Source organism: Pinus tabuliformis, chromosome X, assembly GCF_031772625.1.
Source record: "Pinus tabuliformis cultivar Carrire ecotype Pingquan chromosome X, CPIR1, whole genome shotgun sequence".
Taxonomy (NCBI): Eukaryota; Viridiplantae; Streptophyta; class Pinopsida; order Pinales; family Pinaceae; genus Pinus; species Pinus tabuliformis.
This window is the reverse complement of record NC_142308.1, coordinates 1,059,585,573-1,059,611,079: the sequence shown is the minus strand read 5'-3', so window position 1 is coordinate 1,059,611,079 and position 25,507 is coordinate 1,059,585,573. Positions and strand designations below refer to the sequence as shown.

At 38.0% G+C, this 25,507-nt stretch overlaps 1 protein-coding gene across 2 annotated transcripts in view; it reads right to left on the bottom strand.

The window, feature by feature from the left end:
- LOC149143472 (Leucine-rich repeat protein kinase family protein) overlaps positions 1 to 25,507 on the bottom strand; it is an 82,763-nt gene that overhangs the window by 45,045 nt on the left and 12,211 nt on the right. Inside the window, exons 2-8 of one of the 2 annotated variants that reach the window (XM_089452212.1) lie at positions 13,503 to 13,767; positions 12,726 to 12,897; positions 12,317 to 12,617; positions 11,741 to 12,166; positions 11,169 to 11,598; positions 10,850 to 11,031; positions 7,425 to 7,590 (exon numbers count right to left, since the gene is read on the bottom strand). In XM_089452212.1, the coding sequence (XP_089308338.1) occupies positions 7,425 to 7,590; positions 10,850 to 11,031; positions 11,169 to 11,598; positions 11,741 to 12,166; positions 12,317 to 12,617; positions 12,726 to 12,897; positions 13,503 to 13,767 (1,942 nt within the window). Of the gene's footprint in view, positions 1 to 7,424; positions 7,591 to 10,849; positions 11,032 to 11,168; positions 11,599 to 11,740; positions 12,618 to 12,725; positions 12,898 to 13,502; positions 13,768 to 25,507 lie in introns of both variants that reach the window. The other variant, XM_089452211.1, reaches the window with a different exon arrangement.

Sequence of the window (25,507 nt, the reverse complement as noted above, 5' to 3'; positions counted from 1 at the left end):
ACTCATGTTTTAGCCTCTTCGAACTATGGTGGCTCAGACAAGTAGTAGTGGTTTATGTGAGTTGTGGCACAGGAGGATGGCCCACTTGCACCATGGAGCTTTCAAGATGTTGAGGGAAATGGTTACTAGGTTTTCAAACTTCAACACTAATCATCATGATGTGTGCATGGGGTGTGCTTCAGGAAAGTACACCAAGACACCTTTCCAGAGCAGTGACAATAGAGTTGTAGGTGTCCTTGATTTGATTCATTCTGATGTATGTGGTCCCATGTCTCATTGAGCAGATACAGTACTATGTGACATTCATTGATGACCACTCCAGGAGGACCTGGATTTACTTCCTCAAGACCAAGGGTAATGTGTTCCAACGATTCCAAGAGTTTAAGGCTCTTGCGGAGAACCAGACAAGGAGGAAGATCAAAGTGTTGAGATCAAACAATGGGGAGAGTACACTTCAGTAGGGATGAGAGACTTTTGTGGGAGTGTCGCATAAAGAGGTAGCTCATTGTGCCTTATAACCCTCAGCAGAATGGGGTGGCAGAGAGGAAAAACAGGACCATTGTGGGTGTAGCTAGAGCAATGCTACATGATCGGAGTTTACCTTTCTTCTTGTGGGCCAAGGCAGTTAACATTGCAATTTATTTGCAAAACTAGAGCCCACACAGAGTCTTGGGGAGCAAGACTCCTAAGGAGATATATATCGGCAAGAAGCCAGAAGTTGGGCACATCAAGATTTTTGGGTGCCTTACATATTCACATGTCCCTAAAGAGAAGAGGACGAAGCTAGAACCAACATCAGAGAGAGGTATATTGATCGGTTACAGTGAGACCAGAAGAGCCTACTGCATATACCTTCCTGCACAGAGAAAGATTGTCTAGAGACGAGAAGTGAGATTTGAGGAGAGGGATTTGAGGAGGTCTCGAGAGATTGATCAGGTAAAGCAGCAGTCTCCTCAAGAGGGGGCCACACCACAGGTTTCAGGAGCATCAAGTGGTACACCAGGATCAGGAGGTTCACCTTCTTTAGGGGTGACAAGTTCACAAAGCATAGCTTTGCCTGGTACTAGATCACCTAGTGCAAGTTCATCGGGCATGGTATCTCAGATTTCAGGATCTCTTTTGGTTAGTACAAAGCCTTCCTCGTCAGGAGGAGAGGCACCAGATGAGGATTTTCCCATACCTCCACATGAGACTACTACAAGGAAGAGGAAGCCAAGATGGCTTCAAGAGACCCTGAAGGAGGCTCAGGAGGCAGTGGGGAGACCCAAGTGGTCAATGAGGGAGAGAAAGCCACCAGAGAGGTTGGGTGGCTTCGTGGCAGACGTTGTAGACACAGAGCCAACTTGCTTTGAGAAAGCCGCTAGACAGTAGATCTAGAGGGATGCCATAATGGAAAAATATTCTTCTATCATGAAGAATGATGTCTGGAAGGTAGTGCCACGTCTTGATGGGAAGTCATTTGTGACTTACAGGTGGCTCTACAAGATCAAGCATGTTGCAAATGGCAGCGTTGAGAAGTTCAAAGCTCAGTTTGTGGCGCGGGGGTTCTCACAGGTAGAGGGAGTTAACTATGAGGATACCTTTGCACCGGTTGCTCGTTATACTTCCATTAGAGCAATTATATCTATAGCAGCTGAGATGGGATGGCGGATTCACCAAATGGGTGTGAAGACCGACTTTCTCAATGGTGTTATACATGAGGAGGTATACATTGAGTAGCCTGAGGGCTTTGAGTTTCATGGGAGTGATTCTCATGTATGTAGGTTGAAGAAAGCCTTGTATGGACTAAAGCAGGCACCGAGGGCATGGTACAAGACGATAGATGCATACTTGCAACAGCTGGATTGCCAGAAGAGTGATGCAGATCCAAACCTATACTTTATTTTGGTAGGTGATGATCCACACATTCTGGTACTGTACGTGGATAACTTGTTTATTACAAGGGAGGACAATCTCATCCAACATTGCAAGAGAGATCTTGCTTCAAAGTTTATTATATTTAAATGGCGTTGATGCATTACTACTTGGGGATGGAGGTTTGGCAAGAGGATGGGCACATCTATGAGGGTCAGGGCAGGTATGCAGGAGATATCTTGAGAAGGTTCCATATGGATGGTTGCAGGCCTATGGCTACTCCTATGATCATCAACTAGAAGAAGTTGCATGATGTTGATGCTGAGTTGGTGGATCCTACCTTGTATCGTCAGCTGATTAATTCATTGATGTATTTGGCCAACACTAGACCAGATATTTGTTTTGCAATGAATACATTGAGTCAGTATATGATGTAGCCCGGGAGAGTAAACTGGGTGGCTGCAAAACATGTGTTGAGATACTTGCAAAGTACAGTGGTTATGGGTTGGACTATGTCAGATGTGATGGAGTCAAATTGTTTGGTTGCACAGAGTCAGATTGGGCTAGCGGTGTAAGTGACCAGAAGAGCACTTTCAGATGTTGTTTCTCATTGGGCTCGGCAGTTGTGTCATGGTTCAGTAGGAAACAGAAGTCAGTGGCGTTGAGCAGCACATGGCAGCTAGTCAAGCAAGATGCAAGGCATTATGGCTTCGCAAGATGCTTCATGGACTATTTGGTCAAATGTTGAGAAAAACTACGATTTACTGTGACAATCAGAGTTGTATTAAACTCTGAGAGTCCAGTATTTCACAATTGGTCAAAGCATATAGAGATTGGATACCACTTCATCAAAGACTGGGTTCAGTGAGGGACTGTGAAGCTTGAGTGTATATATATCTACTAATGAGAAGGAGGCAGACATTCTCACCAAGTCTTTGCAAAGAGGCAAACATGTCTTTTTCAGAGACGGGATCAGAGTGGTGAGCAACACCTTCCTCAGTAAGAGGGAGTGTTGAAAATAATACCAAAGAGAGGTATTACTAGGCATTTATCCCTTTTAACCTAGTAGACACAAATGACTTTTGATTTTGTGACATTTATGAGTTATATTAATGTCACGGGTGGAAGAGATACTTAAAAATGGTGTGCCATGTACTTTTTCCTAATATTAAAATCACTTGTATTTTATAAAGTAACTTTATGTGTAAAGTACATAGTTCACTTTTATAATATTAAAGTGAGCTGAGAAAATCACTTTATGAGAAAATTATAAAAAAATATACAACTTGAAAAAAGTACTAGGAGTCTTTTAAATAATGGGGCCAATGTATGAGTGGGGTGGAGGTAGGGAGGGGTCATTTGGGAAAAGTGATATCAACCACACATCTTGAGATTTGGAGATTAAATCTCAACCATTGAATCCTAGGGTTAGGGATTCAATCTTTTCCAAAAGACAAAAGGAGAAAAGGGAGGTTTATTCCTTACTTCACACTTGAGAGAAAGAGGAGAATTTCATGGAGAGTTTGCAGCTTGAGGAGAGCTTGAATTCCTAGGCAAAGGAGGCAGCTACACCAGCGCAAAAATCGAAGAGCAAGGCAGCCATAGAGGAGCACGAAAATCAAGGCTAAGGGCTGCACAATTTCTAAGGAGATAGTTGCATGAATTCCGAGAATTCTGGGCACGATATTCTGAAAAGGGACAGCACATAAATTGAGGCACAATAGTGTAGATTTCAAGGCACCGATATCACCTACAGGCATGAATTTCGAAGCACCTTAAATGTAAATTTTGGAGCTGTCTACAGCACAAATTTCGAGGCAATCAGGGCACAATATAATTGATACGGACAGCACAGAAATCGAGGTTGTTTATGCATAGATTTTGAGGCTGTTTGGGCACAAAAATAGAGGCTTTTGCAGAGAAATTTCGAGGCTAATTTCTGAGCACAGAAATCAAAGCGCTGAGCTGTGGATAAGTGCAGAAATTTCTAGGCATGAAATTTTGTAAATCTGGAAATTATTTCAGTGGGCACAAATTTCCAGATATTGCATTTAAAGCTTTGTCTAAAGGGAGATAAGCACTGTGGTTATTTTGACAAAAGATTTTGGTCAAAGGCAGAGGAGATCGTTGTATTTAGTGAGCCTCTTGTTAGAGTTTTGCAGATGGTGGATAGTGATAAACCTGCCATGGATTTTGTTTATGAAGCCATGGATCAGGCCAAGGAACAAATAATCGCAGCATATGGGGATAAAAGACAAAAGTACATTCCTCTATGGAGAACCATTGTTGAAAGATGGAACAAACAACTCCATAGACCTTTACATGCAGCCGAGTACTACTTAAATCCAAGATATGTGATTTTGGTTTTCAATGTTCATTGCTTATAAGTTATAAGTTTTAACTTTTAACTTTTAGTTTTGTTGACTTGATGAATATGTTTTTGTTTTCTGAATTTTGAAGGTACCATTACACTACAAATTTGAGGCCGATGTGGAGATTTTAGAGGGATTGTATAAATGCACTGAGCGCATGGTCTCAGATTCCAAGGCTCAAGATCAATTCATAACAAGCTCTTGAATTTCAGTGAGAGTATTGTTACCTTTTGGAATTTCTATGGCTGTAAGAAATAGAGCAAAGAGTCCCCCAAGTAAGAACTGTCAAAATTTGCAAGTTCTTATATTAATAATTTACTCATTTCAATTTGAATTTTGCAATTGTTGAGTCGAAGTTTAAACTTTCAAATTCATTTGCTAATACTTTTTTCCTTCCACCCTTTTTGCAGCCTATTGGTGGCAACAATTTGGGTAGTGAATGCCTTCAATTGCAAAAATTTGTAATTCGAAATTTGGGCCAGACATGTAGTGCTTCAAGGTGTGAACGGAATTTTAGTGTGTTTGAGCATATTCACATTAAGAAGAGGAACCGTTTGGAGCAAAAGTGGTTGCATGACATGGTTTTTGTTCAATACAACCTTAGGTTGATGTGCAACCATAGTTTTTAAAACTGTTTTGAAAAACCGGTAACCGGTCAAACCGGCCGGTTAGCTAGCTGGCCGGTCCGAACCGGCCAAAAAACCCGGTTGGAAGGCCCCCTTCGCCCAGTTTTTGCCCTAACCGGTGAAAAACCGGCCGGTTTAGGACGGAACCGGCCGGTTTGTATCAAACCGGCCGGTTCTGTCCTATAGGCAAGCTGTTCAAACGAAACAGTTTTAACTTAAGTTACAATACATCTCTGCTATACAAACCCTAAGCAAAAATCTTCTTTGATCAATAGCACACAATCTAACAAAACATTCTTGGAGCTCTGGGCATCAACAACATATTATCAGCATCCTATTCAACATCATACTCAGCAGATCAACAATTTATGAGTCAACAATAGTATACTGCAGCAATGAACAAATCAACCAGCAATTACTTTACAGCCTTGGAAATACTTCTCCAAGTTAATCCATATGATGTCTCTGTCAACAGGTAGCAGCAGACTTCAAATTATAATTATTTCCTTAGAGGTTCACCATTCAACACACCAAGCATTATACAATAGCAAGGGCCAAGAAAGACTATAGAAGATCTATAGCAACCTTTGTAACATTGAGAGTCTTTTATAACAGCCCTGATCTCATTCCAAACATCATGCAATAGTAAAAACAAACATAGTGTAGCTTCTAAATATCAATTATGAGCATACAACAGCATAATCAGACAGTATACCTAATGCAAACCTCTGTTTCCGCTTCAGGAACAATGACTTAACTGATCTTAGCTTCAAAATGCAGATATGACATACAAGTTTTGGACCTTAGAGCGATTTCACCTTACCCAGTACCAGATTGCAGACCATTGTATCAGTGTGAATCGACTTCATCAGTCATAAGTTTTAAATCAACAGATCACCTGTGTAACCACACTGCAAAGGAACCTCACCATCACTCAAATCAAGAACTGAGTCAAACTCCCACAACCAAATAAAGATGATGCTACCAAGAAAGCATGCTCAGCAAGAGAAAATCTCATTTACTATGCTTTGAGAACAAAACATTCTTAAGAGGGTGGCAATGTAGTAGGAACAGTACTAATTATGCCAATGAAAGGTCAAAGGCCACACACCTCGTGACCAATCACTGTATATCTATACACAGTCAAGAGGCCCAATGTTGATATCATTCTTAATAAATTCTTATCAATCAATCATTATCCAGTATTTTAATTTACAATTGCACATATACTCTATCAATCTTAGTAATAAACAAGGACTATTTATTCCAGTCTCCATCCATGAGGTGGTTATGGGACCCCACATCAGTGCTTACAGCAACCTTAGTCACCTAAACTAATTTAAAATAATGGTCAGCTCTTAAACCATAGCAATACAATTAATGACGGTGCAAAAAGGCGGATTTTGACTGTGGTTTAGGGGTTTTGGGGGGGAAGTAAAGGTGTTTTGATATATTCACCTTTACATGGTATATAAATGAGCAAACTTTGCATATTTTGTCTCTATTGGCTTGGAATCATGGTTTTACATCTTCAAAATAGTTTTGTTTCATTAAAAATTAATTATTTAATGTATTTTTTAAAAACCGGTTCGTTTAGACCAAACCAGTCCCGGTTAGACCAGTTCCGGTCGGTAAACCGGTTCATTAGGTGGACCGGTCCGGTCGCCGGTTCCGGTTTTAAAAACACTGTGTGCAACCAATTGTTGAATAAAACCCCTGAACCAAGCAACACTATCTTGGGTGACTTTGATCCAACAACATTAGAATGGGTTGTGGAGAGTCAAGCACCAGCGTTTGACAATGAAGACCTTTCTTTGTTGGACTTGGACCCACCTCCACAAGATGCAGAGACAAATATATCAGAAGCATCAGTAGCAGCTTCAGGGCCAGGGGAATCAAGCCATAATCCCATTGCAGACTTGGATGCTACTCATTCTTCAAATGAGGATAAGGAAGCTGATCAGGAATCGAATGATGATTCAGATGATGATTGATGATTTGATCATTGTTTTGTTGTACCTGTAGCTTGTAGTATTGTAGGCTGTAGTATAATACTACGATCTATCATGTTATTTTGGACTATAAAGGCCTTTTAGAGCCTGCTTCTTGACATTTGTAACATTTTTGGTTCAGCGATGTTTTGCACTAAGTGCTATTTTGGTTATATGCACTATTATTTGCTATATAAATGAAAACTTTTGCATATTTGTGTCTAAATGGTTTGGATTCATATGGATGCAAATGAATATATCTGTTTTTTCTTTAAAATATGAATATTTTATGTGTTTTTGGTAAACTGGTTTTTTTCCGGTTCCGAGTGGTTCCTAATCCACAAGGTTTTCTCGTTCGGTTCTGATAACATTGTTTCTCACAACAAAGATGAATGTAACAAATTAGCATAGACGATAAAAGACATTGCATGTGCCTGTAGAACCATGTTTTTGTCTAATTACATAATCTAATTTCTGCATCCAATTAAAGCATTGCATTAAGAATTCTTAAAAAGAATCATTTCTGACAAAGTATTACATAAACTATCACAAAACTACAGACAGGAGACAGAGAGAGAGACCTTTGCAGCAGCTGTTAAGTTTCCCAAGGTACAGCGTTGTACAACAGATCCTGATGCTCCACGTCCAACTTCTTCATATAGGCATGGAGTAACACCAGAGTTCCCTGCAGCTACTGAATCCTCGTCAAAAATTGTGGAATGACAGAATCTACTTAATGGAATATACCTGCAGCAAAATCAACAGACAACTGTGAGAATGAAAATTGAGTAATCATGCAGTCCTAATAAACTAAAAACTAGGAAAACAGTAAACCTATTTTACAGTTAGTGAAGTACAGGCACTGATGTCAGTCAAACAAATACAAAGCATAGATCCATCTTAACACTGGTCTATTGAACACAGACTCCCAGGAGGGATCAAAAAGATCTGAGATGAAATCCATCACTGTTTAAAAGATCCAGAGTTAACAACAACCTATGTTGGTGTTAGTCTGAATTATTGCTCAGTGATTTTATTAAAAAAATCATTTTCGCATTAAATAAACATTCTGAAGTAATTCAGGAAAGAAATGAGCTTGGGATCAAGCTGGCAGAGCAATCTGAGTCAGTCAAAGGGGAACTTCAGCAAAGCAAGGATTGGAATATATGTTCACCAGAGTTCATCAAAAAAAAAAAACTGGATCTCGCTCTAAAACTGGCTACGTAATTGGTCCATAAGCTAGGGCCGTATTGTATATTTTTCCTATTTCGATTTATAAGCATCACACGCAAACAGAGGTTACAAATCTCATTTAAACTTAGCTATAGAATGCACCTCGCTTCTCTCACTGCAACCAAGTAAAAAAATCCATGACTATCATACAGTTAAAATTCAAAACTCAAACTGGAATCATTTAAGATTTATTTTATAGTTAAGTTTAGAAAAAAGACAAACTCACAAACAGAAAGTAGAAGAGATAAACAAGAAGCTAAGTTACAGGAACCATGGGTACAGATTGGAATCAGAGGAAAATTCTGGTGTGGGAGCACCAGCAGTCCTAAAATTAACAGTTGGGGAATTGGCAACCTATTTATATATGGATATACACACACACACACTAAAAGCTATGTTACCCAATCCATCATGCCAGGGGGCTGGATCCTCATATCCCTGGTTCAGACATGGATTCGGATCGAGATCCATTGGGATCTGCCCAGGATCTGTTTGTGTCAGCAAACACTGTTTGTAGGTTACGATGAACATTCAGTAAGTTTCGCATGTGGGGTATTGTTTTGATACCTGCGCATCTGTTACTTTTTTCAATAAGGCAATCGCACGGAGGCGGGGAGAGGGGGAACAGGACAAAGCCAGGATAAAGGCGGCAGGAATGGAGTGTGGCAAAGAGATGGGATAGGTATGGTGAAGAACAGGGACGATGCGGGATTCAAGTTGCCAGTGGAACTAACCCACCAAACCTGAGAGCGATGCGGGCTTCGAGTTGCCAGCAGCACTGACACACCAAGCCTGAGAGTCAAATCATGAACCGCACATTAAGACAAATAATATATATAAAACAAATAAAAAATTTATTATATATATTATTTGTCTTAATGTGCGGTTCATGATTTGACTCTCAGGCTTGGTGTGTCAGTGCTGCTGGCAACTCGAAGCCCGCATCGTTCGAGTTGCCAGCAGCACTGACACACCAAGCCTGAGAGTCAAATCATGAACCGCAAATTAAGACAAATAATATATATATATATATGAAAATAAAAAATTTATTATATATAATTATAGCCGATATTATTCATCACTGTTTTGGATAACATCTCCTGTTGCAGTTACTACATAATATAATCTATATATAGTTTAAAATATATTTATACTCTTTGTACTTACCATTTCCCTACCGTATCTGGATCCTGGTTTTCCAAAAACCCAGTGGATCCATATCTGAATCCTAGTAACTTAGACTAAAAGTGTGTGTATCTATATATATATATATATATATATATACAGCCGATATTATTCATCATTGTGTTGGATAACATTTTCTGTTGCAGTTTCCTCGTGATTCTGTTCATTACTATAGTATATAATATATATTAACAATTATATAAATTATATAGTTCAGAGAAAAAAAATTATATATATATATTATTTTTAAAAATATATAAAATTATATTGATACTATTTGTACTTGCCATTTCCCTACCTATCTGGATCTTGGTTTTCCAAAAACCCAGTGGATCCGTATCCGAATCCTGGTAACTTGAGACTAAAAGTAGCAGTTTTCTGTAAAAAACAGATTTCATCATCATACAGATACTTCAATTCTGTTTTTATGTTTCAGATTCACATCTATACAGCCATATAAAATTCATGTTCAGATTCATTATTCATAAAAGCACACTGATTTACTTCACCATCCCCTCTTCCCTCCACCATGGATATAATAGCCCGCAGATAAACACGAGGCCATCGCAAAATTGTAGAGGGTACTTGAAAGTAATAAATAAATAAATAAAAACAGGAAATAGAAGAATATTGGAGGGTTTTCTGCCTGAAACAGAAAATTTCAACAGAGATTTTAATCCAAATCAGTTAAATGAGAAATTTGCTACGCCAAATTCAATATTTAAATGTTTTCTGTTACATTGTGACTGTTCTGTTTCTCTTGAAACGCTGCTGTCAATTGCTGCTGCTCTCCAAATGGCCATTACTGTTAGGGCTCTCAACCTCTCACAGCTTGCAAATGACATCTGAAAATGATGTTTTGTTATTTACATTGGAGTTTTAGGGCTTCCGTTTTACTTCATAGGCCATGGGCCCCCACACATGCTGCATCTGTTTTTTTGTTTGGCACATTTTTTGGTTAGCGGAGGAAACGCATTCATTTTCATCAGAAACATTTTTTGTAATCAGAAAAGGTTTCTATTCTAAAAAACCATAACCAGTAATTCCAATCCATTCCATCGATTCCAATAATTAAGATAGGGTCCACTTGCAAATGAGGAGCATACAAAACCCAAGTAGACCAGAAGAATTTATCACCAGTGTGCTTAACACTAGGAAAACAGTCAAAATATTTTGAAGTTAGAGAAGAGTATACATGATGATGTATGCATAGTTACATGGATACTATGTAACTATGACCCCTCTAGCCTCTACCTACATCCTAATGACCTCCACCACAAAAGGAAAATCACTGCATCCACGTACTCGAAAGTTCAAAAAAAATTAAGATGCCCTGCAAAATATGACGTCAAAAAAAAAAAAAAACAAAACAGATGGATATCAAGTAAACCTCTGAGATTATTGCCACCAACAAATCCAAAAACCAAAGTACAAGTACCAAATGCTTGTTTTATATTTAGAGAGTATAGATGAGGTCACAAGTAACTGAAAGATAGCACTCACTACTAATACAAAACATGAAACAGCAACAGCCAAATCTAAGTACAAAAAAAAGAATACTTAAACAAGAACAGAATTGTCACCTCACCTATAAAAGTACTCAGGGTCCTCCTCTGGTCTTATTTCAACAGGACGACAAGCATCAACAAGCATTCTCACCCACTTGCCATCTCTATTGACAAGAATAACATTCCAGGCATGTGGCGTGTAGTCCATGTAACCCCTTACTAGCTCACAAAGAATAGGAGGATCCGCCCTATCACATAGATACTATGTATTCACAATAACCAAGTTAGAAATGTGATCCAAGTTAAAACTAGACAGATATCATAAAATAGAACAAAGAGGGGGTTTAAGCACATCTAACTGTCAGTCAATAAATTGATTAGGATGCACCCAAGGAATACCTTCATAAGAATGGCTCTGTGTCGACAAACACCATAGTGAAGTGCTCCTATAGGCACTACATTAGTGTTCCGCTGTTCTTTTATAATCCTGACAGACTTTTCACAGAGGATACTAATACCAGGAACTGTTATATTTCTGAACATTTGTTCGGAAGAGACTGTCACATTGGAATTGCTATCAAGGGAACAGGAACACACAAATGGCAATCCTACATTGGCCCCAACAACAGCTCTTCGCATGGTTGATATATTCAGAGATTTATCACTTCCACCAAAACAATCTGACACAAAGAGAGCAAGTAGTAACACTCTATGAAAGTCATCAACTGTAGACCTGCTTTCTTCTTCATTCCATTGTCTAGAATTCTTCAAAGCAGGAAAAAGTTTTTGGGCGGACAGAACTATTGCATCCAACTCCTCATCTCTTTTTCTGAAAAGAAGTTAAAAAAATTTAAATAATTAAACAGCACAAGATCAAGGAACCTTAAAAGTCAGAACTTGGATGCCAAGAACAATACTTGAGATTTAGAATAAGGCAATAGAGAAAGAACCAAAAGGAAGTGTTTACTGACCTGTCAACCAAAATAATCTCCCGAGAGTCTAAGGAAAGGTTCTCCTTTTCAAAGTTTATCAATGGCTTAAATGGGCGATCTCGTCCAGCATCATAGAAGCCGTCGGGTAAATGATCATTGACACCACAGAAAGACTCAAAGCTATATTTTTGAGATGCCCAGGAGAATTCCTCCACGGATCTTCTTCGTTTGCTGGGCTTAGTATTTTTTATAAGAATACCATGACGCTTACCTAGTTTGGTAAAGTCATCATTACTGGCCTCAGAGCAATCATCTAATTGACTGCTGTTCTTTGAATTGTCAATAATTATACCTTGACGCTTAACTGGTTTGGGAAAATCGTCATTACTGGCCTCAGAGCAACCATCTAATTGACCAACCTCCTTCACAATAGCAATGGATGTTCCACTCTGATCCATAATTGACCTGACATTAGAAATAACTTTGCCCGAATTACTACTGATAGAATCAGTACAACATAAAAACTTACTATTAAGATCATCCAAAGGAAATCTGCCTTTTAATGTTGACTTTTGCGCTGGAGATATGGAATCAATTTCTCTGGCATTAACGCACCCAGTGTCATCTGGATCTTTGCCTCTCCTTGCCACATCCTGAACCTGAGGATCCAACTCTTTTTCACTGCAAGAACTTTTTATCGGTGCATCACCATTTGACGCAGGCACCGACTCCATTACAGTTCCTTTGTTCTCTCTTTCTTGATGACCTTCAGCACGGAGCTTCCTACTGCTGTTCAATCGCTCTTGACGAGCCTTTTGTTGTTGATTATCACGGCGCTGCCGCTTCCACACTTTTCTTGGTCTGAATGCGAGAGAATATCTAACAGTTGACATATTCTCGGACGTTTTAGTATTGCCTGTCATAGATATAAATACTAAAATTATGAATCATTCCAATACTGTGGTGGCTGAAATTTTGTGTTTACAGAAAGCAGATTCGCTTGGGAGACTGAAATTATTCTCACCTTCAGATGGATTCTTTATTTTTTCCTTACGTGCATTTGAATCGGAGACCTCTTCCTCACTAGAAGAGTTTACTGACTCACACTCGACAACATCTCGTTCCAGTGCATCATTTCCTTCCAAATTGCAGCTTATCCAGACAGGAATTTGCCAGTTGCCGCGGAGTTTATTATGCTGAATACACACATAAAGACATAAGAAGAGCAACAGCAAGTAGGCATTGTCAGAACTAAGACACACTCTAGTAAGGTGAAAAGGTCTAAAATCATCAGGACAATCTACCTGCCAAAAACAGTTGGCAATAAACAATGCACATTAAGCCATCCATTTAGAAGGTAAGGTTTCCTCCTGCAGCAAGCCTGTCTCTGTTTAAGAATACTATAATTCTTATGTAAAACAGCGACTCATTTAATGCAATTATATTGTTAATAATTTTCTTCTGTTTTCTTGTTCTGCCGGAACATTATGTTGATTAAAATGACACAATGGAAGTTTTATTTTGCCATTTTCAAGCTATTTTGCGACAGCAGGAAATCAGTAACCAGTTACATCAACAACTATGACCAGAGATACAGGGCATCAAAAAGAGAAACAAAGACATCAGAAGCAAAAACTTAGGCAGATGCCCCTTATCCAAGAAGAAGAGTGCATACAGTAAAACTTCTAACATTAAAGTGCCTAGAGTGTAATGCAATTCTCTGATTCCAGTCCAGAAAGCAATGACATCCATAGAAATGTTAAACTTGCTGATGGTCAAATAAGAAAGAAATGTTAGTTACCTGTGCATTAAGTTCCCTGAGTGTCATCATGGAAAACAACTGCAGAGATTCCAAAGATGTCAATCTATTGTTCGAAACATCAACAGTTTGCAGGTTTGATAAACTTGATAACCCATGTGGCAACTCCACTAGTTTGTTGCTTGCAACCTTCAAAGATTTTAAAGCCATCAAATCAGCAATATTGTTTGGTAAAGTCTTCAGTTTATTAAAGGATAAATCAAGCTCCTCCAGTTGCTTGAGTGAACCAATCTCAGATGGTAGAAATCTGCACAAGGCTTTAAGAAATTAGAAAATGTCGCTATCTTCAACAAATCATACGTTGAAACTTTATTACTCTAAAAAAAGGATCTCAATAGTTCACAAATCTTTCTCAAGAATCAAGATACACTTGGCTATATTTCAAGACAAATCATAACTCTTTATTTAAGCCAATGAGGCCATGGTTCAGCAGTGGAGACAGCAGCATGTCAGGCAACCAACCAAGGTTCAATTCCCACAGGAGCATGAGTAGGCAATCAAGGCCAGCTGGAAATCCTGGTTAATTTTAAGTCCTCACAGAATAATTACTCCGTCACATCAACTTGTTCTAAAAGAAGTACTTATGCTGGGTAGTTCTCTTCTTGAGGGTCACTTGGGGTAGATAATATAGCATATGGGCAGGTTCAAGCTAAAATGTCTCATTATTTCACTTCTGATATGCTTTTCTGGCAGATATTTAAGGATTTTGAAACATTTCTTGCCCCCCTCGAGTCTTACTTATAATCAAAGTATTATTACAAGCTGGACCAGGCCAAATTATTTCCTGAAAAACGATTGCATCTCAGTTCAGCTAATTATAGAGAGTTCTGTTGCCCTCAAAAAAACCCTAATCCACTACCTGGACCTATACATATTTTCTAACTCAAGATAGGGACCATTTACTCAGCTAAACTCCACCAGACGATCTCAGCTAAACTTCAAGTTCACACATACCTAATGTAAGTGTAATGCCTAGCCATATAAAGCTAAAGCTCTAAATCTTCATTAAAGAACCATGGGGCACTATGGAAAAAGAATGATGCTAAAAATATAGTGGACAAAATTGCCATCAACTTAAATGGTAGATTGATCACATTCATATAAGTGGCTTGATGATCTTAAAAGTTATGATGCATGGGAACAGCAATTGTAGTTAAGAGACTTCAAGGACAGTGTTGTGGATTCTACCAGGACTCATGTTGTGTGTGTAATTTAACTTTCCTGTTCCATGATGTACAGATTTGATATTTGAAGTCATAAATACAGCAGTTCCAAAAAAAGAGTTGATTTTCCTTGTCTAGCAAATTAGTGCATTGTCTTTAAGTAAAGATGATAAACATAACATCCATTTGGACCATTCCATCAAGGATAACCCCTAGTAGTAAGATTCAAGTACGAATATAATTCAATATAGAAAAAATAAGTAACAAACAAATTTAATATGATTAAAATACAGAAGTAAACATTCTCATAGATACAAAAAATGCATTTTCCAAATTTTAGAAAATTTAAAAGCATATGTAAAGGTAAGTTTTTACTGTCTTGCTCTACAAAATTGTTATTATTTATATATAGTGTGAGTTATTATTGGCTATGTTGTGATTCTAGTTCCACTCTTATATTAACAATTTAATGAGTAGTTCAACTTTAAAAGTTAAACTACATCATGTTGATGGTTAAACTATAGCATGAAGTTTAAAACATTTAAATATTATTTTAACAAACATGATAACATTTTGTCAACCATTAAATGTTTAAACTTGCAAATATATTTAAGCATTCAATTAGCTTTACTGTTGAAAAGTGTAGCAAAGAAGGTCCTTCTTGACTTGTGCCTTAGTCAAGAAAGACCACAAACAGTCTTCCTCTAGCAGGCATGTGTTCCTAGGAAATAGGATGAGTCATGGAGCAGTTAACTCATGCGCAGGCAGTTGGAGGCTCAGTTTTGTTGGTCTCCAAGTGCGATTTTATTTTTGGAAAGGACAAGAGAGAGTCTCACTGTCTAGTTAAGGCTAGGATGAGTTAGAAGAGTCAGTTTGACTCAGTTAACAAATTAATCACAAGTCCGAGTTCTAAAATTAAATTACCAGATTGAGCATGATCAAAAAGCTTAAAAGGAGGACGAAAGCACCTTTGTAATTCATTCTTGTATGCACAGGTTGTGTGTGTGAGAGCTTGTTGCTAGGAGAGCATGTAAGGAGAAACCTATATGCAGGTCAGATGAGAGAAGTTCCTTGCAGAAGTGCGCTGAGATTTAGGGATTAGTATCTAAAGAATAGGGACCTGTTCAGTTGCTATGAAATAGGAGATTTCCAGCAGGGCCGAGATTGCACAAGCAAGGAGGAGCTGATCCAGGGTTATTTGCAGGGAGGTTCAGCTAAGGATTACCAGAGAGAACGAGGTTGCTTTTCTATTGAAACAGAATTGCCTTGTAAAAGAGATCTGATTGCTCAGACTTTTCTCGATAAAATTATACAGCTAGCAGAGAGTTTCCCAGTTGCGTTCCCTAGAAAATAGTGTTATTGTAATTTGTATTGTGTGACTGTGCTTTTTATTTTTTGTTTATTCCGCTTCAATTTTTTTAGTAGAGAAATTTTTTTAGTAGAGAAATTATGGGTCTTGGTGAATCGAACCCAGTTTCAGTTGGTTCATCAAGCAGCTCCAGAATTTCAAGGAAATTTTACATGGCATCAGAGCAAGGAATAGAATAAAGACCAGCACAAGTTGATTCATACATCACAAGAGCAAAAGACACCAAGAGAAGAAGAACGTCTGATCTCAGGCAGCTGCAGTCCCTTAGGTGCATATCTGAAGTGAAATGAGGCAAAGTTTGATAACCTTCTTGTGTGTTTGGATAGCCGAGATAGGGCATATGCTGGCTGGAGTTTAAAGGCAGATTTTGTGCGTGTTTTGGGTTGGTAATTCTCTGACAGGACCACATTATTTTCTGTATGGTTCAGGCAGGGCCGAGCCCTTTAATTAGGTGCAGATCAGACCTAAGATTTTGGGCTGAGACATGTGGAACAGCGCAGAAGGCAGGGCTCAAAGGAAGGGAATTGTGCAGGTGATTGAAGGGATATTTGGCCGAGAAAAGGACAGTCCTATAGCTGCCACAGGGTGCCCTAACCAGGGGTCAAACTTCAGTGATTGGTGCAAAGGCCGAGGGCAGAAAGAAGTCTTCATTCTGAGATATGTATGTCTTTCTATGTTGGTGAATTTTGCTTGGTTGATGTGTACAGGTTGGACAGCTTGTAGATCAGTCAAAGTACAGTATTGTGGAGGGCTGTTAGTGGCTGATTTGAGTCCTAAGTTCAGCCTATTGTGAAGGACTACAAAGCTGATAGTGGTCAGGTGTTGGAGAGTTTTCTGGGTAAGCAGAATGGCATTCCCAGGGTTGAGTTCAGATCATTGCTTCGAGGGAGCCTCTAACTTCTTTCCATGAAAAGGGAGGATCATGATAGTTTTGGAGGATAATGGAGTGGGAGAATTTGTGAAGCAGGCTATACCACCACCACAAGATCCCCAACACTTGACCCAGCATACTACAAATGATATCAAGGCAAGGAGGATTATTCTAGAAGGGGTCAGAGATCATATAATTCCTCATATCCATGAGAAGAAAACAGCTTTTGAGATGTTCAAAACTATTTTAGATCTATAAAAGAGTACCAATGATACCAGGAAGCTTGCTCTTAAGAATAAGCTAAGGAGTATCCGAGTGAGGGCTGGAGAGCCCATCGTCACATATTTGTCAAGGTTCACTCGGGTACGAGATGAGTTGAGTGGTGTGGGCCACTGTACCAGAGCATGACCTAGTGAGTTTTGCTCTTCTGGGACTTCACAAATCTTGGTATGGTTTTCAAGAAGCAGTAAGTGGCAGAGAAAATTTTCCCAGTTGGGAAAGACTATGGATTAACTGCATTCAAGAAGAGATCCGGAGCAGGACCAGAGATAGTAGATCGATGAAGACAGAGGATGAGGAAAACTATACCATGGCAGGCAAGAGTAGTGAGGCGAAGGGCCAAGGAGTGGTTGAGTCCAGTCAGAAGGACAAGAAGAAGGATCTAAGAAAGATCAAGTGCTTCCATTGCCATGAGTTTGGACATTACGCCACTGAGGGTCCTGTTGTCGCGCGGATTGACACGACAACCCTCAGACCGGGGGCTGTCACTCTGATCCCCGATCCCTTCGTTTAAGCCTGTCTCCCGCGGCTAAGGGGGGTAGTCCCTGTGAGATGATGAGGCCAACTGTCGACCAGTTGGTTGGGAGACACGAGACGATATGAAAAGCACTAGATGGATTTGATTAATTTAGCAGACCAGTGCCTTAAGAGATTGTGGTTAAAATGATTACTTGTTAAATGATATAAAAATATGGACCATGAACAGCAATCATCTATCATCAGCTAAATCACAATGCTCTTAGAATGACCAAAACGATATCCAGCAATTGAGAATTTTGAAGAGATAAATGCCTTAAAATACCACGAGAATCGCAAATCATTAACCAGATATCAACTTCGCATCTCGACTTGAAAATTTAGATCTCAGTGTGAAAGAAATGACAATTCCCGAAAATAACTGGATCTAAAAAAAAAAAATTCCAAATTTTTTATGTGATAAAATGAAACCTAAAAACCCTAAACCCTGATAAAAACTGCATAAAGCAAAAATTTTGAAACCCTAGATCAGAGAAAATTGAAACCCTAAGACAACTGATCAATGTACAAATTTGGCCCCTTAACAGCCAGATCTGGCAATAAGCGCGGAAAATATTTAAAGAACAGAAGTTTCAGATTGTCACTGTGAAAAACTTCAGAAAATCTCTCATGCAAATTTAAAAAATAAACCGAATGATAGACCCAGGATCAAATCCAACTGGGCTCAACACAAAATGCTTGCGGGAGTTGGCTGGTTCAGCCGAGAACTTCCCCGAACGCCCACAAAATTTTCTTCAATGATGTTTTCTGCACAGCTCAAAACAATTGTCAATAAAGAGGGCAAAAATGCTGCTAGATCTCAGGAAGTAATGGAGATACCTGCCATTACTTCAGAAACCCTAACAGCACCCAAACCCCAGCAAGTGAACAAGATACCTGTGCTCACAATACTCTACAAAAAGCTATTATTAACGGCTGAAAATAACATATGCAGAAAATGAAACAATCTCACAGCATTTTAAGAGAGTAACACCAGCAAGATATGGACCCCAAAGTCTTCTTTTATTAACCAGAAATAGATTTACAAGAGAGCTTCTTCAGTACTGACTCACAGATCGAATGAATCTGAAATGACCACCTAAGACCCTATATAAAGGAAATGATCCCAACGGCTAGTTCGAATGATCCATGTAGAAATGATCTCGACCGTTGATGAAGATCAAGACATCTCTTGATCTCATCCGTCGATTTATTCACTTAAATTTTTTAATTTTTTATTATTTATTATTTTATTTTATTTTTTAAATTTTTAAATTTTTTAAATTTTTTATTATTTTTTATTTATTTCACTTTTTAAATTTTTTATTATTTATTATTTTATTTCATTTCTTAAATTTTTAAATTTTTATTATTTTTTATTTATTTCATTTTTTAAATTTTTAAATTTTTAAATTTTTTATTATTTATTATTAAATTTTTAAATTTCTTAATTTTTTATTATTTTTTATTTATTTCACTTTTTAAATTTTTTAATTTTTTAATTTTTTATTATTTATTATTTTATTTCATTTTTAAAATTTTTAAAATTTTAAAAAAAAATTATTATTTTTTATTTATTTCATTTTTTAAATTTTAAAATTTTTAAATTTTTAAATTTTTAAATTTTTAAATTTTTTATTATTTATTATTTATTATTTTATTTTTATTTTTTTTAAATTTTTAAATTTCTTCATTTTTTATTTATTTTATTATTTTATTTCATTTTTTTAAATAGATCATCGAACTAAGCCTTTGGAAACATCACCTAGGACCTAGGACTTAGGACTCACGAGGGGATTTAAAACATTTTCAACCCTCAAGACACATTTCATGATGACTTTTTACAATTTACGTCTCAAGGGGACAAACCCACTTAATACAGACCCTCACAAAACACCCAGTTCTGTGACACAACTATAATCTAGCAGATCAACACACTAGGATTCTCCTAAAGTTCTAATGACAAAATCCATCCCGGCTTTGGGGTCAGGTTTGAAGGAAAACTCTGCCGATCCATGGATCGGTGAGACAAAAAACCTTCCGGGACATAGATTACCACTAGAAAATTAGGTCCACCTAGGCAATACACATACACGATTCATGTCTGCTAAGATTATTTACAAATTCATACATGCAGACTGGGTTTACAATCAAAATGATCAAGCTGCTGATGACTGCAGGATGGCACGGAAACGCTGATCAGGTGCTGCCCCTTTTTGCAAAGAAAAGGGGGGGGTACTGCATGGGTAGTTGACCAGTAGAGGTCAACAGGTCCTAAGCGGAAGGAGTCAAGTAAGGATCATGTAGTAAGGATCGTGTAGCTGCATCAACGGAGGTAGATGCATTTTCTGCCCAGTTCGAGAAAGATTGTTCATTGATAGCTTGCTTGGCAAGCTCAGCAGATAGCAATGTATGGTATATTGATTCAAGAGCATCCTTCCACATGACCAGGAACAAGAAGAATTTCAACGACCTGAAGGAGAAGGGCATGCAGTTTCAGATTGAGCTAGGAGATGATGGCATGTATGCAGCTAGTGGAGTTGGCACTATCAATTTTCAAAGGGAGTCCTGTAATTCTCTTCATCTCAAAGATGTCCTCTATGTTCCAGGATTAAAGCAGAATCTTGTTTTGGTAACTACCCTTGAGGACAAGGGTTATGATGTCATCTTCAGCAGAGGTAAGGGGCTTACCTGGACACTTAGCTTTTGTATGGTATATTGATTCAAGATCATCCTTCCACATGACCAGGAACAAGAAGAATTTCGACGACCTGAAGGAGAAGGGCATGCAGTTTCAGTTGAGCTAGGAGATGATGGCATGTATGCAGCTAGTGGAGTTGGCACTATCAATTTTCAAAGGGAGTCCTGTAATTCTCTTCATCTCAAAGATGTCCTCTATGTTCCAGGATTAAAGCAGAATCTTGTTTTGGTAGCTACCCTTGAGGACAAGGGTTATGATGTCATCTTCAGCAGAGGTAAGGGGCTTACCTGGACACTTAGCTTTTGTATGGTATATTGATTCAAGAGCATCCTTCCACATGACCAGGAACAAGAAGAATTTCAACGACCCAAAGGAGAAGGGCATGCAGTTTCAGATTGAGCTAGGAGATGATGGCATGTATGCAGCTAGTGGAGTTGGCACTATCAATTTTCAAAGGGAGTCCTGTAATTCTCTTCATCTCAAAGATGTCCTCTATGTTCCAGGATTAAAGCAGAATCTTGTTTTGGTAGCTACCCTTGAGGACAAGGGTTATGATGTCATCTTCAGGAGAGGTAAGGGGCTTACCTGGACACTTAGCTTTTGGATGTATGAAGAAGTTAGGTGTGAGGGTGAAGAATCTCTACAAGTTGCAGGTAGAGGTAGGCACAGCCTTGAGCAACAAGGCGGGAAGTTCTCAAAAGGGAAAAGCGATAGATGAGCAAGAGCAGAACAGAGCTCTCAAGATGGAGCCTCAGCCAATATCTCAATTTGAATCTAGGCTAGTTGGCAGCTAAGTCATCAGGTTTGGCGAATTTTATCCTTGAGATTCAAAATTCGGCGAACCTCAAACGATTTCGAACAAGTTCAATTATGTACGCCGAACATAATGGCGAATTCAAACTCGAACCCAATAACAAATTCAAACCCGAATAAAATGGCGAATTCGAACAACAATAACAACAAAAATTGATTATGTTCGTTAAAAAAATTAAATTCGGGGTTAGGTTTTGCGATGGGTAAAGCCGCCCGAGGAGTGCAAATAATACTTTCCTAAAACAACAATCCTTTTCCTTATTTTATGGAAACGTAGGTATTTACATCATTCTCTAAGACTCGACCTTTGTATTCAAATTTCAAACATACAAAAATATTTCATTTTTTAATTCAAACTTCAAACATGCGAAAAGATTTAATTATTCAAACTTCAAACATGCGAAAATATTTAAGTATTCAAACTTCAAACATACGAAAAGATTTAACTAATCTTGATGCAGTATTCCTTTTTGAAATTCAGCCGACGAGATGGTCTCCAAAGGGCTTCTATGATTAATTTTATGCGAGGTCAGTCTTTTGGTGACTAAATTTACCCATTGACGTAAACAACCAATGTCTTTCGATTAATTTTATGGAAATGCGATAGTCTCCTTTATTCAAACGGAAAACCAATATTTTATGATTTAATTTACCTGAGTGCGCTCTCTCAGTGCACACTTCATTCTGGAAAATTGATCATTTTCTGTCAATGTTGCTACTATATAGGTACACCACCAAACTCCATCTTCTCACCCATCTTAACTGACTCAATTTATAAAAAAATATATAAATTAATTAATTATATATATATATAGATATATATATATATATATATATATATATATTCGAATATCTATGTGTCAAATTTTATGCCGAATTTTATCGGCAAAATTTTAGGTATCGAACTTTATTCAAATTTCAAGATTGTCAAACTCGAACACGAATACGAACGTGATGACCTAGGTTGGCAGTTGGGCCAACTAACAAGATGACGAAGACAATAGCCCAGGCAAGTGGAGGCAGCCACTTAGTTCATGACTTCCAATATAGGGAGAGTTCCAGCCAAGGGGGTAGAGGATTTGGTTAAAGGAGATCAGGAGAGAGTTGGTCTTCCAGTATCACCTTCGGCCAAAGCAAGCAACCTCAGAGGCACACAGGATACATGGCGCTTATGACTGAAGTGATGGACTCGCATAGCATGGTTGGAAAGAACAGATCTTCAAATCAAATTCCGCAAAAGAAAGCAGGGAAGCCTTCTAGTTCACAGGGAGCATCTGCAGTAGCGGAGAATATGGTAGTGAAGGAGACAGATCCAGGTGGACGAGGTTCTTCCAAAAGCACCTTCCTCACTCAGAGGGAGTGTTGATAAGTGTAGTGAATAAGGTCCTTCTTGACTTGTGCCTTAGTCAAGAACAATATTACCTGAGAGCGGGAGCGAAAACAGGGAGCGAGAGCGACATTTGCATAAGCTCCCAGTTTGGGAGCGATTCTGGGAGCGTTTTTTATATAATATATATATTTTTTTATATTTTGATGCATATATGTCAACAAAAGCATGTAGAATGGTGAATTAGATTAAAAAACAAACAAACAAAAACAAAAAACACATAGATTGAACCATATAACAACAATCATCTAGAAGTTATAATCTTCATCAACCACATCCACAAGTTAGTAACATAGTAACATACAACATATTGAGTCTCATGATTCATCAATATTAAAGTTTCAAGCTTTCAAAATTCAATATATAGCATTTATCATCATTGATCACCAAAGTTGTACTTGTAAGCTAAGTGTAACCATTACAACAAATAATATCTAACATGAAATGAAATGTTATAAAATGAAATGAAATGAAACAACTTTCAACTTTCACGAAGCATCATATTCATAATTCATTACTAATGAGTTATAATTGCCAACTTCAAACATCAAGCTTAAATTGTCATATATTGTTTACAAAAAATATCATAATAAATATGAAAGAGTCAATAGTTCTAATAACTACTAGAAACTAGAAAAGACAAGTAAATCTATTATCTATTGCTAATGCTTGGGCCTCTTGCCGCCACGAGAAATGTCTAATTTTTTAGTCTTGTTGGAAAATCAAGATCTTTGTCATTAATATCACCCTCTAAGCATTAATATCCAGAGGTATCTTTGTCATTAATATCACCCTCTAAGCATTAATATCCAGAGGTATCTTTGTCATTATCTCTGGATCTATATAGGGATCTTTGTCATTAATATCACCCTCTAAGCATTAACATAAGATAGAAAAAGCATAGCATGTCAAGTCGAGATTTTGTTTGAGTGATGCGTACATTTTTAGGAGGGTCATGGTAGAGGAGTTTGACAACCAATGTCACTAACATCAAGGTACATAGAGGGATTGGTGCTCTTTGATTAAATACGAGTTTCATACCCTAATACATGACAAAATCCAATGGAAACATTGCAATCCCCCCAATCCTGAATTCCCAAAAAATTGACAAGTCTGCTGGATTTTGAATGAAATCTAAGATTCTACTTTCTCCATATGAAATCCAATGAGGTCGAAACTAATCTCAAACATCCTGAGTCATTTCATTGTAATGTTAAAAATTTAAGTAAAAGGATGAAAATGAAGATTAAAGAGAATGTCACTTTAACATTACCATGAATCGCATATCAATACTAGGGCCATAGGCTTGATCATTAGGCTATCCCACTCAAAACTTATTTGTTTCTTTGAAAAAAAATTGCATTTGGAATATTACTGCAAAAAAAATTGCAAAAAAGACTAAACGCTCCCAAAAAATTAGGGAGCGTTTTGTTTGTCAGGAGCGTGCTCCTGACTAAGTTTCAAGTCGTTCACGCCCGAAGCACGAATTGGGAGCGGGGCATGAGGGGGGGAGGGGGAGTGCTCTCCCACAACCCTGGTCAAGAAAGACCACAAACAGTCTACCTCTAGCAAGCACGAGTTCCTAGAAAATAGGACGAGTCAAGGAGCATTTAACTCATGCACAAGAGTTGGAAGCTCAGTTTTGTTTGTCTCCAAGTGCAAGTTTATTTTTGGAAAAAGGTCAAGTGAGAGTCTCACTGTCTAATTAAGGCTAGGACGAGTTAGAAGAGTCAGTTTGACTCAATTAACGAAGTAATCACAAGCCCAAGTTCTAAAAATAACTTGCCAAATCTAGCATAATCGAAAAGCTTAAAAGAAGGACGAAGGCACCTTTGTAATTCATTCTTGTATGCACAGATTGTGTGAGTGAGAGCTTTTTGCTACGAGAGAGTGTAAGGATAATCCTACCGCAGGCCAGAGGACAGAAGTTCCTTGCAGAAGTGCGCTGAGATTTAGGGGTAAGCTCCTAAAGAATAGGGGCCTGTTTAGAACTAGAAAATAGGAGATTTCCAGCTGAGCTGAGACTGGTTCAGGAGCAAGGAGGAGAGAACTAGGTTGTTTTTCTATTGAAACAGTATTGCCTTGCAAAAAAAAATTGATTGCTCAGGCTTTTCTCAATGAAATTCTACAGCTAGCAAAGGGTTATCCAAGTTGAGATCCCTAGAAAATATTGTGTTATTGTATCGTGTGATTGTGCTTTTAATTTTGTGTTTATTCCGCTGCAATTTTTTTAGTAGAGAAATTCTGGGCCTTGGTGAATCAAACCCAGTTTCAGTTGGTTCATCAAGCAGCTCCAGAATTTCAAGGAAAATTTACATTTACTGTATCCATATTGTGTCAAATATTTGCCGAAGTTCAAATTCTGTGTGAATTTTCATACCAAAGGCCAATACAGCCAAATCTAGATACTATGAGATAAACTATCCATGCTCCTCCTCAGTTGCGAATCAGGTGTCCTGTCTTGTTTTCCAATTTCTTTTCCTACCTTTTTCATTTTTCATTGTTTTTCATCCTTAATTGATGCAATTCTGCAGAGTTATTTTCTTCCCAACATGTAGAAATAGGGTTCATTCTTAATGACTTGTATAAATATACTCTCTTCCAGATTGTCATCTTTTATGAGTTACATGGTTGAGTGGTTACAAGATCACAATCAACATCCACCTTAAGAATAAAAGTCATTTGTGTAGAACCCATAACTATCATCAATGTATGAGCAAAATGTCACAGATCTCCAAAAGTCTAAAGATGCCAAGTACAAGTGACTTCAAACTTCATATGCTTGATGTTGTACTTGTATAGGGACATACACTATTAAATGACATAATACTCTGCCCCTTGTCAATGTTATCCACGAGAGTAAGGTTGAAGATGTGTTGACTTCTCCA